General features: G+C 33.8%; 1 protein-coding gene across 3 annotated transcripts; it reads left to right on the top strand.

Annotated features, from left to right (window-relative positions):
- Positions 1-92: 92 nt before the first annotated feature.
- LOC131932520 (HMG box-containing protein 4) lies at positions 93-13,499 on the top strand. 3 transcript variants are annotated; one of them, XM_059289441.1, is made up of 12 exons: positions 96-468; positions 5,185-5,258; positions 6,152-6,397; positions 6,919-7,477; positions 7,600-7,660; positions 8,187-8,293; positions 8,485-8,525; positions 8,654-8,750; positions 8,974-9,038; positions 9,709-9,897; positions 10,333-10,425; positions 12,425-13,499. In XM_059289441.1, the coding sequence occupies exons 1-12, from the start codon at positions 435-437 to the stop codon at positions 12,590-12,592; spliced, it is 1,734 nt and encodes a 577-aa protein (XP_059145424.1). In that variant the 5' UTR covers positions 96-434; the 3' UTR covers positions 12,593-13,499. The 3 variants fall into 3 exon arrangements, with proteins under 3 accessions (XP_059145425.1, XP_059145424.1, XP_059145423.1); XM_059289440.1 differs by having other exon boundaries at positions 97-468; positions 7,597-7,660; XM_059289442.1 differs by lacking the exons at positions 8,654-8,750; positions 8,974-9,038 and having other exon boundaries at positions 93-468; positions 7,597-7,660.
- The last annotated feature ends 1,828 nt before the right edge of the window (positions 13,500-15,327 follow it).

Here is a 15,327-nt window from a genome sequence, read left to right as displayed (position 1 = left end):
ACTAGATTCTAGAGTAGATAATAATAATATTTAAAAAGAAAAGATAACAAGGCATATTGCGCTAACATTACAACATTTCTTACTTTTTAAAATCCATGTCAAATTTTCTTTATTAATAGGCCTATATTATTTATAAAAATCGGTCCAAAGTCCTAACTTTTATTTCGGCTTTAAATTTTTTAAACTGAACAGTAAACACTCCCTTTGTGCTAAAAAACCCCCATAGATTCTAATTTCTTTTCGATTTTTAGTGGGACCAAATGTTTACAAAATGAAATAAGATCTAAAGAAACGGATCATAATTTTTTAAACTGTCCGAGGCTAAGTTATTTCTGGGATAAATAGATCTAGAATCTAGATCTAGATCTAGTCTAGATCTAGTTATTGTTTACACAAACCTTCATTCACTAGGACTAGAACTAAACAAAATAGACATGTCTAAAAGAGAATATGAATCAGAAAGTGAAGGTAAGATCATTTTTTTGAGACATTAAAAATTTTGAATTTTGTGTATTTAAAAAAAAAAGGTAGATCTAGAATCTAGATCTAGAATCTAGGCCTAATCTATCGTTTTAGGTAGATCTACGTAAAATCGCCCGCGACTTGTAATGTGAAAAACAGGTGACTCCTTACCTAAATTTTAATAATTATTTCACATTTTGAGGAGGATTTGTTTTTTAAAACACAAACATGTTTCCTTGTTTCATTTTTTATGAGCAAATCTTGCTCTCAGACACTGCTGTTTAAAGTTCATTTCTGGCCTTTATCGATATATTAAAATATATTTAGCAATTGATTTAGGTTTATTATTCATTTATCTATAATATTTGAGGGTGTGGGGAAATTGCGAGACGCGAAAAGCGAAATGGCGAGGCGGGAAAATGCGAGAAGGGCGCGAAAACGGCCGGTCACGTGACTTTTTTGTCTCGCATTTTACCACAAGCCGATACTTACGCTGGGTGGTGTTGAAATGCGAAGATTTCTGCGAAAAATTTACTGCACCCGATTTTCAGTGGTATTTGGTCCAGACTTCAAAGACATTTCGTTTACATTGTTAAAACTTCCGATTTTTCCGTCGCTAGACATACTGATGATTTGTCAACTCCCCCCATCTTTTGTGTCGACTTAGAATACCACCTTGTTCAAAACCGACGGAAATACCGCCGACGATAGATCAACTTCTGTCTTTTGTGTGGAACGCCGAGGCCGCCTGATTTACCTTCTTTGAAGATTGCAGTGCCCGGATCCGCTGCCGCCGCAAACATATTTTCTATTGTTGCATAGAAATTTTGTATTATAGCCGCCGCCTACGATTTTTTTCTAGCTTTTTTTACCATATAAATCTAAGCACAAGGAAACGCCTACATCATTTGGATACAACAAAATAAAGTGACGTCACCGATATTATCAGTTGCTTGTGCTATATCGTAAGCTATGGGCCTACTTCAAATATTTTTAAAACCAAGTTGAACTTATCTGAATTTTTTTGGTTTTGGTGTTATTTGGGGTCTTCCATAAATGACGTCACACTCGTAAAGGGGGGGGGTCTGTAATTTTGTGATGAGGGGGAGGAGGGGGGGGTTAGATGTGAAGTCACACTATAAAAAAGCAATGTTAGAAAAAGAATTTTAGACGTTTTTTCGGCGTTTTAGAAAACTGTTTTAATACATTATAATAGGAATTGATTAAAATACTCTATTTTGACAGAAATTAGACAAGATTTTGGGAAAATATCGATGTTTTAAAAAAACTCAACTGCTGATGACAACAATGAGCAAGACATTGCCAAAATTACAGAAATGATAAAAAATACAAATTATAAATAACGGAAAACAGATGTTGAGCGTGCGGATGATGATGATGAGAACATGGGTGCCAGTGTTGTTTGTGGGATGAACGAGGAGGTCAACTGTGATGAGAATGTGAAATGTTGTGAATGTGGATTGGAAGAAGTAGCAAAAGAAAAATGTATAAATGGGAGTCTAATGAACTGGGTTGGGTGTACTATGTGTGAAAGATGGTGTCACGAGGTGTGTTTGAGGACTGTTTCAGAAGATTTTGTTTGTAAATTTTGTTTGTAATTAAAATTACTTAATAAAATAATAAATTGCACTTTTTAGAATTGTTTATAATTTTACACTTTTTGAAAGTACAAAAATCCATAAATAGATGTTGCAAAATATCTCTCCTGCTGACAAGATTATACCAATTCACAATGACACAGCTCACGTTTGTATAAACATGAGCGGGCTAGATTTTTAAATTAATGCCAACTGAGACAGAATTTTCCTCTCGCTAACAAGAGCGGGCGATGACAGTAGCACAGCAACGATGTTAGAATTTTTAAATAGATAGATCTAGATATAGATCTATCTATCTTCTTAGTATCTATAGATAAAAAAAAAAACATACAACACTCGTGTTAAAGGGTATGGCAAAATGCTTGTTTATTTAAAAAAAAAAATAATTTAAATAAAGATGGAAAAAAAAAGGAAAAAACTTTTTTCGCAAAAAGTGTCTCGCTATTTACCCTTAGTTCCGCAGGTATGTCTCGCATTACCTTCTCGCATTTTCCCGCCTCGCCATTTCGCTTTTCGCGTCTCGCAATTTCCCCACACCCAATATTTGACACAAACATATGACAATATGCTTCTTTTAAAGCCTTGACCAATGAGTTAACGTTTTCGTACATTAATAGCCGCGGGCGATTTTAAGTACCCAAAACGATAGATTACCGTAAAATCGTACCTAAAACGATAGATTACCCAAAAAAAATTAGTTTTAGAGTTTAGTTTTAGGCCGACTTGTAATGTGAAAAACAGGTGACTCCTTAAATTTTAATAGGCCTAATTATTTTACATTTTGAGGAGGATTTATGTTTTGAAAAATACAAAAATGTTTCCTTGTTTCATTTCATACCTGTTTTTAAACAATTGAATTAAAACTTTTCAGTAATAAATGAAGACTAGCGATGTTTCCAACAGATGCAACCATGCTCATTCACTATAGCAGCCATCTTGTTTATTTTTTTTTATTGTAAACTTATAGCGCAAGATTCAGGGGAAGCCACTCTAACTTACAGATGGTCGCTTTTTATATAGCAAATCCTGCTTGCAAACACTGCTGTTTAAAGTTAATTTCTTGCCTATATTGATATATTTAGCCATTGATTTAGGTTTATTATTCATTTATCTATAATATTTATTTGACACAAATATATCACAATATACTTCTATTAAAGCCTTGACAATGAGGTAACTTTTTCGCATATTACCAGCCTCGGACGATTTTACGCACCTAAAACAATAGATTACCTTTAGGCCTACTACTTACTAGATCTAGACTCTATTTTACTATTTTTTATTGCTTCTTTTTAAAAATTTTACAATGATTTTTTTTTAGCCTATTCTAATAAAATTTAGTTTTTTTAAACTTAGGCCTAAGAATAAGGATTAGTAAATTAAGTTAATAAACTTTGGATGATATTATTTAGAATTGACCCTTTGAATCCCGGACAGATTGTCCTCCGGTGTGGCGTCAGCTGACTGGCAGATGCTAAACGCAATGACCTAATAGGTGCACAATAGGCTCAAATAAATTACATTATTCTACTGACAAAACTAACTATATAGTGTGGTTGAGCAGTTTTGCTTTGGCCAGATCATCAGGGGTTGAGGGTTCAATTCCAATTTTTCAGGCTATAGATTCTATAGGCCTAAAATATATAGTAGCCTATAGTATTTTAAATATACATGGAAGCCCTATATCGGGAGAGTAAACTATAACTATAAAAAGAAATCTATTTTAATAGCCTATTGAAATCTACTATTAAGTTTTTATCGTTTTATCATGTTATTGTTTGTCCCATCAAGACAACACGACATAGGCCTAAACATTTAGACGACAAGAAAAACCCGGTCACTGTAGTGCTGTTTTGTTAACATAAGCATGCACATCTTCTACAGGTTAGATCAATCTTAACCTTATGCAGAGAGGCCTGACTATGTGGAGCACACAGGAGTTCCTAGCATTTTTAACTTTGTAAAACGTATTCTAAAAATTGGTATCTGGAATACTGTTCAAACTCCAAATGTACCTTAGGCGATGTAATAGCACTTTATTTAAACATTAAATTGTTAAGATGAAAAAAATCGGGGGTCCCGATATCAATGTTTAGAATGCGATTGGTCTAGTGAATAAAATTAGATGACTGGTGCTTTGGTCGAATGCAGCTTTTTGATGGCCTAGCCTAATTTTAACTTTGTAAGGGTCAGGCCTAAATTTATTAGTTATTATTCACCTCTCTGAATTAAATCTAAAACTCTGTGATGATACAAGCTACATGTCATAGAGGTCAAGCAGAAGATAGCAGAAACAGAGCATGGGTTAGTCAGGTGGGTTAGTCAGGTGGGTTAGTCAGGTGGGTTAGTCAGGTAGACCTATAGAATTACAGGAGATGACCGGTCACGTGAGATTAGATTGTCTGATGACCAGTGGGGCAGCAGTTAGAGATAGTTAGCACTAGAGGATAGATGCAGAAAGCTGTAAAGTAGTGTTAGAGTTGGTCATGGAAGCGTGTAGGGAGAAGTCAAGTGTTAGTTGTAGTTAGATAGTGTTAGTAGACAGTCATGTGTTAGGACCTAGTTATGGTAGGAGTCAATTTGATATGTAAATAAAGAACTGTATTATATTGAATTGGACCTTTTGTGTTGATTCCACACACAGTACCAGGCGTTTATGAGAAGACACAATCCTCGTAGTAAGAATATATACCTATGTTGATGACGGAACATAACTGTTATATAACTCTCACTAAACCCGGCATCACATTTGGTGGAGCTGTCACATACTCCGAATGCATTGATTGTAAAAAAAAATGAACCAAAAAAGAAACTTAAAAACCAACCCAGTCCATGCTATGTTTTTATATGGGCTTTAGTGAGTGTCATGATATTGTACAGTTCTTTTATACCTAAGTCATATAGTTGTTACTTAATATTATTGACGTGCTTGATGATTAATATTTCTATTTAACATTAAGATTTTAATTTTCATGATTGTTGTTCCAACAACATTGTCAAGGATTTTGGTAGTTTTGTTAACTGAATGACTTAGATATAGGTCAAAATAATTAATATATATCTGTAACCTAATTAATCTAATGATTTTTATTTCACTAATCAGGTGTAAGCATGAAGCTCTTTAAAGGAGATGATGGAGAGCAAGAAGAATCCTCCGCTTCAGGTAGATCAGGGAGGGTAAGTACAGGTGTTTTTTAAAATCAAGGTATAGAAAAAATATAACGAAGTGCGGCCATATTTCATGTAATGAAAGCAGAGAAAGTGTGGCAAATGTATGATTGATTTTGAATAATATAAATATATCTACAAATACTATTATACTGTATATAAAGACCTTAAAGGGTTGGCATCTCATATAATAGCCTGTTGTAAAATCATTTACAGCCTCTTTATTCTAATGTTCATTTATGTAAATCAACATTGATATGGAAATAGAAATTTTGCACATACAATAAACTATAACATAAATAATTTCTGTGCTGAGTTAAAATAGTAGTCACCGATAAAATAGTATTTTACAAACATTTTGGCTAATGCAGTTAACAGATATTTTGTAGTCATTTAATCCATTTACTGTAGAAAAAATGATGAACTTGGGTTGAAAATAAAAGACAATTATTATCATTTGATAATTGAATAATATATAGTACTCTGGCAAAGTAATGCAAACACTCTTGTATATAGCAGTAAATTTATGCAATCATGAAGTGCTATATTAACTAGAATAATCAAAATTATGAGCTAAATTAAAAGAATATAATATAAATTAACATTTATGTGTCTTTGCTTATTTATTCTCTTGTTAGGATTTTTAAAACGGATGTGCATACAGTAGCAAAAAGATTGGAAACTGCTAATGCATAACAACATAATTTGGTCGATTATATCTCTGTGGTGTCAAACTAGTCAATTCTATCTTATGGTGTCACAATTAGTCAAGTCAATCTCCATGTTGTCACAACTACTGAAGTCCCTGTTTCTCCAAATAACAGAAAGCTAAAAAAAAAATCTTAAGCAGAACAATAGATGTTAAAAATGTATGGTAAAATAATTATTATAATTGTTACCAGGTGAGAAAAAAATCTGCCAAGGTCCTTGAAATGGAAGAGTTTGAACAGGTAGAAAAAACTCAGCAAGTTACCAAAAAAGGCAAAACTCCGAAGCCCAAATTAACAGATTCAAGTGAAAAGGTGAAGACACCCACTAGTAGCAAAAAGATAAAGGATGGCAGCAAAAAGCTAACAGCAACAAAGATAGACACAACACCAGTCAGTCGACCACATGTAGTAACTGCACCTGTCCAAAAAAAGATCCAGGTATTTTTGTTTAAATCTTTACTCATAAGTCATCTTTACATTTAAATTTTTACCACTGCTTATGCATTTTATTATGTCCTGGAATATACTAATTTTCCTGAAAAATGCCTAAAATTTGATATTCGTTTTGGTGCATGAACCCTGGCTTATAAGTTATACGAAACATGAAGTAGTTTTTTGTTTTAGTTTTTTGTACACAATAATACCATTAGTATTTTCTGAGTCTGACTAGATTATTTACCAAGCAAGAAAAACATACTCAGTTGTAGGGTAAACCACTCTCAAGTTGTAGGGCAGACCACTCACTGAGCCATCAAGCAGTTGTCCCAAATATTTTTTTAAATTTTACATAAATTTTATTAAACTGTAGGGCAGACCACTCACTGAGCCATCAAGCAGTTATCCCCAATATTTTTTTAAAATTTTACATAAATTTTATTAAAAATATGAATAGTTTAAAATGAGAAAAGCTTATCAGCAAAATAATTAAATCTTGTTTTTTAAAAAACTTCTTTCCCCAGCTTAAGTCAGATTTGGGGCTGAGCCCGACAGAACTGCTAGCGGCCACCATAAAACAGGAGATGTCTCCTACAATCTCCCAGCCCGTGGTCATAAAAACAGAGGACGACAAGAGTGTCATCAAGTACTTGCTGAGTTCCCCCACGTCTGGCTCCAAGATATCCGCTCACCTCTCTCCTCCTTTCAGTGAGGAGAAGAAGGTCATCAAGCAAGAGAAGAAGAAGAAAGAAACCACAGGCGCCGACACGCCTGGATTAAAGATGAAAATATTTGCAAGCAGCGACCCACTCACAGCCCAGGTGTCCATATCCACTCAGCCAGTCAAAGTCAAGAAGAGGAAGGAGAAAGCGGAGAAAAAACTTGATGTAAAAGAGAAGCCGGAAAAAAAGGCCAAATTTTTATTAGACACGTCTCATTTCTCAGACGACGTGAAAGAATCCGAGGAGGAGGTAACTCCCCCACCTGCTAAAAAAGTCAAGAAAAAAGGTTTAAAGAAAAAAGAACAGCTAATTTTAGAAGCCATTTCTGCCGCTCAGCAGATGCCGAATCTCGCAGCATTAGGTATAAATTGTTCTGCTAATTATTTCATAAAAACTTGTTTATAGTTTTACATTATTACATATTATTTGCCATGTTATTTAAATTTTTTCAGTTTAAAAAATTTCTGTTGTTTATTTTAGTAGCATCACCACATGCAGGACAGGGGACGTCAAGTGTATCTGATAAGATCAAGTCACCAATAAGGTAAGGCATTCAGTATAGGCAATGGATGTTTGGTTTGTGTAAGATAAAACTAGTTATTTAAACTTAACAAAAACTGATGCATGATGTTGAGTCCGGGTTTAGTTCAACACAGAAAATGATTAGTGGCAATCTTTATTTGATCTCAACTCTCCACATTACATAGTAGCCCTTGCCCTAACCTCTACCAATTTACCCCCTGACAATCATTCACTCCAGCTTTTATACCACATTCGACTTTGGGATAACAATACATAAACACACCCGTGTTAACTACACACCAAGGTAAACTCAACTCTCACACGCACTCTCCCCTAAGTTCTATATTATTCTAGCCTATTTCTATCTAACCTACAACTGACCCATTACACATGATACATTTTTTACCCTAATTATTTGCAGATAAATTATGAATAGGTGCGATTTTAAAGGCAGATTATAATGGCAGTATTTGTGAATACATAGTTTCAATGTGTAACAGTATGTGGATGGGGGAGTAGTTGTGCTGAAGTGTTGTGTTTATCTTTAGAGATACGCCAAGTCCAACATTAGACAACTCTATGGATGATGAAGAAGAGATGAACCTCATTATATCAGAGACTGAGGAGAAGAAGAAGAAAAAACACAAAAAGAAAAGTAAATGCTCAAAAAAAATTTCTTCATAATAATTATTGCATAGATTTTTTTAGGAAATAAGTTAGTACTAATTTTCTTTAGGGTGATATAGAATACATATGTTAATAGTGAAGTACAGTTGAAATATGTTTGAACCAATATTGGAAAATATTAGGATATAATATATACTTTGCCAATTTACATTCTTGTAGGTCTTATAGCGAAGGACCGGGCCGAATCAACTAGCCCAAAGGTAATTAATTTTATTTTGATTATAATAGGTAGGCTGTAAAAAATTTTAGTTGTTTTTTTTTTTACATATATTTACCTAGTCACCCCGAATTCAAAGCCCCAAACTAGCTTGATGGTGATTTGTTTCAGAGTGATAGTGCAGATAGCAAGAAGCGTGCTCCTACAGCCTACATGTTGTTCTGTAACACACATAGACCAAACATTGTTCTTGAAAACCCTGGCATAGGTAAAAACATAGATCATTTCTACATCCTGTTATGATAAGGAATGGGAAGTATTTTAATTGCAGTGTTAACTGCATGAAGATTAAAAACAATTGTTCTAATGACTCATTCACATGGGAGTTAACCCTCTGGGTTCTGATGATTGTCTTTTATCCTGTGTCTAGTTGGTCAGATTTTAAAACATTTTAATGTCTTAATCTTATCAATGTTTACTCTTGGTTGTAGAGTTTGCTGGAATCAGCAGGAAACTTGGAGAAATGTGGCAGACACTGTCCAACAAACAGAAACTGGTATATTTTAGTTAATCACAAGAAACCCTAGTATTTTTATATGCATACCCTAAGACATTTTTTTATCCCTCACTCTAGCATTTTAATATGCATACCCTAAGACATTTTTTTATCCCTCACTCTTAAAGAAATTATATGAATCTGTCTAGTTCAGCACAATGCTTTCTGTAGTGATTTTAAATGAAGCTTATCTTTTGCAATAATCAGAGAAAACAAGGTTCTGTACAAAGTTGAGCACTTCTGACCTGTGTACTTCTGACCTCTGTAAAATATTACTTCCACAAACATACATTTTTTAAAATTAGTCTTTGTTGAGTCATTTTTATTTTACTGTGCAAGTTTAATATGATTCAACCTACTTTGGGGCTGAATAGGGGATGTAGACTTTGATATGAAGCAATACTAACTTTTATTATTAAAATATTTGTTGTAATTTTTTTTTAAACTGAAACAATTTTCCTTTTGGCTTCAAGCGTTAAATTTATAAAGGCTTCCTTAACATTTATTGTAGGCTAATGATATTAAAAAATTGAAGCTTCAATTAGTTTCCATAACACTTATTGTTTAAATTTATTGTAGTGAATTATTTTAAATTCTAAAGACAATTTTCTTTTTGGCCTCACTCTTGAAAGTTATTTTGGTTTCATTAATTTTAATCCTACTCCTGCAGCAATGGCGAAGGAAGGCACAGAGAAGGAGAAAGAAAGGCTCTAATCTCATTTCTACCGGCAAAGTTGGGAAAGAGACTGGCCCTTTGCAAACCAGCACACCCTCTCATAAGTTTTCTACACTGCTGGTCAAAACCCAACGGTCAAGTCCAGAAGAAATACCTTTAAGTCCAACCAAAGCTGGGGACCAGGTATGTCTTAACTTCACTTAGTCAAGTCATACTTAATCAAGTCATTAGATAAAGTAGAAAATAAACTATATAAAAAACTTTTTAAAAACCACGTTTTTCATGTGTAGCAACGGACTAAAAAGGAGAAAATAAAATACTTAAAAATCGGGCAGATGGGTCGGGAAATTTGATGGTGAACGTACCCACATTTTTTGTCAGTCATCACAAGAACCTGCACAGCTCGAGGAAGCACAAAAGAAAAATTTATTTTCTACTTTTTAGTCCACAAGAAAAATGTGGTTTTTTTAAAAAGTTTTTTTTAAGTATTTTATCTAAAAAAATTCCTTAGCATAAGAGTTTTTAAATAGCTTGAATTAATTAAGCCATGTTATAATTAATCTTTACTATGAATTTGCATGAGTAAAGTAATTTTTATATCATTTTAATACCATGCAGAATTTGAGTATTGAACCCATAGATGTGGCAGCTCATTTAAAACTGTTAGGGGAATCTTTAAGCATTATTGGTATGAGGCTACAAGAACACAAGGTAATAAGATTTTTTTTTTACTTTGTCATATAAGGAGTATAGGGGATGTATTGTAACTGTGCAAAAAAAATTTAAGATCTGAAAACCCCAGTTTTACAATCTTGTCTGTTAATGAACTAGTGTTGTCACAAACATGCCTACTATTTTTATAGTATGATTCCACTGGACAAACTCTTACATAATTTTTGATAATCATCTCCTAGATTTATTTTTCTGCGTATACTACTGTATATAAACTTTTGGAATATTGTTTATTATTTATAATATTTAAATTGTAACATATCTGATGAAAAATGTCTGCAATCATTGGTGAGATTTAACATTCAGCACTCCTATGTTTTTGTTTTTTTATTTTCTGTTCTGCTTGACTCTTTGATTTGTGCTCTGTCTTACACAACACTCCTTTTGTTTTTTTTAACTAGGGAATGATCGCAGTACAAGGCAGTCTGTCTGTTCTCCTGGACTCTTTGATTTGTGCTGTCTTACACCACTCCTTTTGTTTTTTTTTAACTAGGGAATGATTGCAGTCCAAGGCAGTCTGTCTGTTCTCCTGGATTCTTTGATTTGTGCCTGTGGTCCCCTGCTCTAACACAACACTCCTTTTGTTTTTTTCTAACAAGGGAATGATTGCAGTCCAAGGCAGTCTGTCTGTTCTCCTGGATTCTTTGATTTGTGCCTGTGGTCCCCTGCTCTAACACAACACTCCTTTTGTTTTTTTCTAAACTAGGGAATGATTGCAGTCCAAGGCAGTCTGTCTGTTCTCCTGGATTCTCTGATTTGTGCCTGTGGTCCCTGCTCTAACACAACACTCCTATTGTTTTTTTAAACTAGGGAATGATCGCAGTACAAGGCAGTCTGTCTGTTCTCCTGGACTCTCTGATTTGTGCCTGTGGTCCCCTGCTCTAACACAACACTCCTATTGTTTTTTTAAACTAGGGAATGATCGCAGTACAAGGCAGTCTGTCTGTTCTCCTGGATTCTTTGATTTGTGCCTGTGGTCCCCTGCTCTAACACAACACTCCTAAATTTTTTTTTAACTAGGGAATGATTGCTGTACAAGGCAGTCTTTCTGTTCTCCTGGATTCTTTGATTTGTGCCTGTGGTCCCCTGCTCTAACACAACACTCCTAAATTATTTTTTTAACTAGGGAATGATTGCTGTACAAGGCAGTCTGTCTGTTCTCCTGGATTCTTTGATTTGTGCCTGTGGTCCCCTGCTCTAACACAACACTCCTTTTGTTTTTTTTTAACTAGGGAATGATTGCTGTACAAGGCAGTCTGTCTGTTCTCCTGGACTCTTTGATTTGTGCCTGTGGTCCCCAGCTCTAACACAACACTCCTATTGTTTTTTTTTAACTAGGGAATGATTGCAGTCCAAGGCAGTCTGTCTGTTCTCCTGGATTCTTTGATTTGTGCCTGTGGTCCCCTGCTCTAACACAACACTCCTTTTGTTTTTTTTTAAACTAGGGAATGATTGCAGTCCAAGGCAGTCTGTCTGTTCTCCTTGACTCTTTGATTTGTGCCTGTGGTCCCCTGCTCTAACACAACACTCTTTTTGTTTGTTTTTTAACTAGGGAATGATTGCAGTCCAAGGCAGTCTGTCTGTTCTCCTTGACTCTCTGATTTGTGCCTGTGGTCCCCTGCTCTAACACAACACTCCTTTTGTTTGTTTTTTAACTAGGGAATGATTGCAGTCCAAGGCAGTCTGTCTGTTCTCCTGGATTCTCTGATTTGTGCCTGTGGTCCCCTGCTCTAACACAACACTCCTTTTGTTTGTTTTTTAACTAGGGAATGATTGCTGTACAAGGCAGTCTGTCTGTTCTCCTGGATTCTCTGATTTGTGCCTGTGGTCCCCTGCTCTAACACAACACTCCTTTTGTTTGTTTTTTAACTAGGGAATGATTGCAGTCCAAGGCAGTCTGTCTGTTCTCCTGGACTCTTTGATTTGTGCCTGTGGTCCCCAGCTCTAACACAACACTCCTTCTGTTTTTCTAAACTAGGGAATGATTGCAGTCCAAGGCAGTCTGTCTGTTCTCCTGGACTCTTTGATTTGTGCCTGTGGTCCCCTGCTCTGTCTAACACAACAAGTGCCTGGGATGGATGGCTGTTCTCCACAAGTTCACTCTCAAACTCTGGACAGTGTTGCATATGTCATGCCTGGTTTGTAGAGGGGGAAATTGTTTCAGCTTCTGTACATATCTCATCTGGTGTCATGTTGAATGAAATTTTTTTTTTATTTGTTTTTTTTTTACTTTAGTTTAATAGTTATAAAAAATGGTTCATATTTTTAAAATCAAAATGTTTCGTATTTTTAAATAGATATAAAAAAAACTTATATGACTAGAAGTTTCTTATCAACCTGATGTCTATTGTTAAAAACAAATTGTCTTATTGAAAATTCTAATATATTTTAGAATATTTATTGTAAAAATTATTTTAATTTCTGAACTCAAACTAAAGTTGTTTTTATATTGTGGCATAACAAAAAAAAACATGCTTGAAAAAAGAATTTTGTATATAAAAAAATTATGAATAATAAAAATTATACATTTAATATAAAATTAAGATGATTTGCAGCTTCCTAAATAGGAAGTTGTGGTTAATCTCAGGATACTCAAAAGGGTATGACTTTTTATAAGCTCTGCATTTATAACCATGTTTAACATAGGGAAAGGGTTAGGTATAAAGTGAGGGAGATGTATGGGTATAATATGTATTCTGGGAGGGGGGGGAATGGGTGCTAATTATTATTGTTCCTAGACCTGGTTTAACATGGGCAAAGTATTTTTTTTTTGTAAACATTTGTTTTTAAATTAATATGTAAAAAGTATATGTCTTATGTTATTGATTGTGTATTAGTCTTTAATTTTATCTAAGATAAAATTGTATTAAAAATTGAATTTTTTTATGTTTTTAAACAGCAGCCTGTTTTATAAATTGAGTCATTGAGATTTCAATAGAGATTTTGATTGTAAATCTCTGACCAAAACAATAGAATCAGGAGACGGGATGTTGAAAACACTTAACAAATGATTATTGATATAATAAAACAAACACAATTTTTGTGCAAATCTCTTTAACTTTTGCATTTTGAAGTCAGTTTTATTTTTAAAAAAGGAACATTTCAATCAACTTAAAGAATATTTAGAACAAGTCAATAATTATAAAATAAAATAATGTTAACAAAAGCAGATGGCCAACAATCATTGATCATGTATAAAGAAAAATGAATATGTGAAGTTTTAATCAAAATTATATTAAATAATAGTAATAGTCAATTATTAGTTGCAAAAAAAAAAATTGATCAGAAAAATCAGTACAAATGAGTTTGATGAAATGAGTGTAGAAGATAAAAATATATAGACACAACTCATGAAGTTTTTATTAAAACAGCTCCCAGCCCTCTTGTACGTTTACAGAGTGATCTGTACACAATCACAGTGTGTACCATCACATTGCGGCTGGTATTTAAGCATCAGTGTATCACTGCGTACCATCACATGTTATATTAGTTTGTACACAACATTACTGCGTACCGTTACTGGTGTGGCTGGTACACAGTCGCAAGGTACCATCACATAGGGAGTGGTAAATGATCACAGTATTATATATTATAACAACACATCATGGCTAGTAGTAGTAGTAGTAGTTGATAAAAAAAATTTATGTGTACACAATTTGATCTTGTACTCAATGAGTTACTGCCCATGAAATTATTAAAAACTTCTAAAAAATGTAATTGAAATTAAATTTAATCAACTTCCTACCACAACAGTTATAGAAGGATTACTAGCGGAATAAATTAGCATGAAAATCTCATAAAGCTAAATAATTTCCCTCAAAGGTTTATCTAATTGTCGAAAAGAAAATTAATAATATTAAACATTCACAGTCTAGTTAGGTGAGGCACTCAAAATCTACTTTTTGTTCAGTGAAAGCCTGCAAATTTCCCTATACATTCACAGTCTAGTTAGGTGAGGCACTCAAAATCTACTTTTTGTTCAGTGAAAGCCTGCAAATTTCTACACACCTTAACGCTGCAAATATTGCTGTAAAGATTTCACAGAGATTTACAAAACAACATTAAAATGACGAAACTGCTTCCGTGTTCGGAAGACGCAATGACAGCAGCAACCATTGTGATCCTTTGCTCGTCAATAACAAAATAATTGTTGCAATTGATGTTAAATTAAAAAATATAAGTTTTGTAGTGTTGTATAACCATAAACCTATTAATTTTTGCACCAATTCAAACTTACATGATTAAATTTAACCATTAACCTATTAACTATTTTGCCAATATAACTTTCAGGGTTATAATTAACCATAAGCTTTCCTAAAACTGATAAATTAAAAATTGACATATTTTTTTTAATCTAAAAAAATTTTTCAATTAATGTGGTACTTCATCCAATAGATTCCCCAACAAAATGGGGCAGTCTCTCTATTTAGAGTTAGAGGCTAAAATACACCATCTTAATTATGCGGGAGCCTTCTATAGCTTTATAATTTTAACATGGACATATAAGACTTAGCAAGGTAATAGTTTGAGAGAACTGTATTTAATGCTTGTTTAGGGTTTCTTTCAGGTAATTTTTTTTCAAGGGGTGCACTTGCAACTTTTTGAGGGAGGGTGTTGAACAATGGTTGAAGTTCTTATTTTCTAAATAAATTATATAATTTTTTATTAAAAGTACACTGTACGCCCCCCCCCCCCTCCCCAATGGAGAGACAACTAAAAGAAACATTCCATATCTGGATGTTAATCTTTGGCTTTAAAGTAGACAAAAAAAATCTGATAGTCCCCATTGTAGTCCTAGTATTTGCTGCAAGATCAATAACTACACAGATTAATCATTAATTCACTTTAAAAAATGTGATTTTAAAAAATCACATATTGCTA

This window comes from Physella acuta, unplaced genomic scaffold (assembly GCF_028476545.2).
Source record: "Physella acuta isolate Inbredline_101_S28 unplaced genomic scaffold, ASM2847654v3 ptg002193l, whole genome shotgun sequence".
NCBI classification, from domain to species: Eukaryota; Metazoa; Mollusca; class Gastropoda; family Physidae; genus Physella; species Physella acuta.
This window is presented reverse-complemented; position numbering and strand designations above follow the sequence as displayed.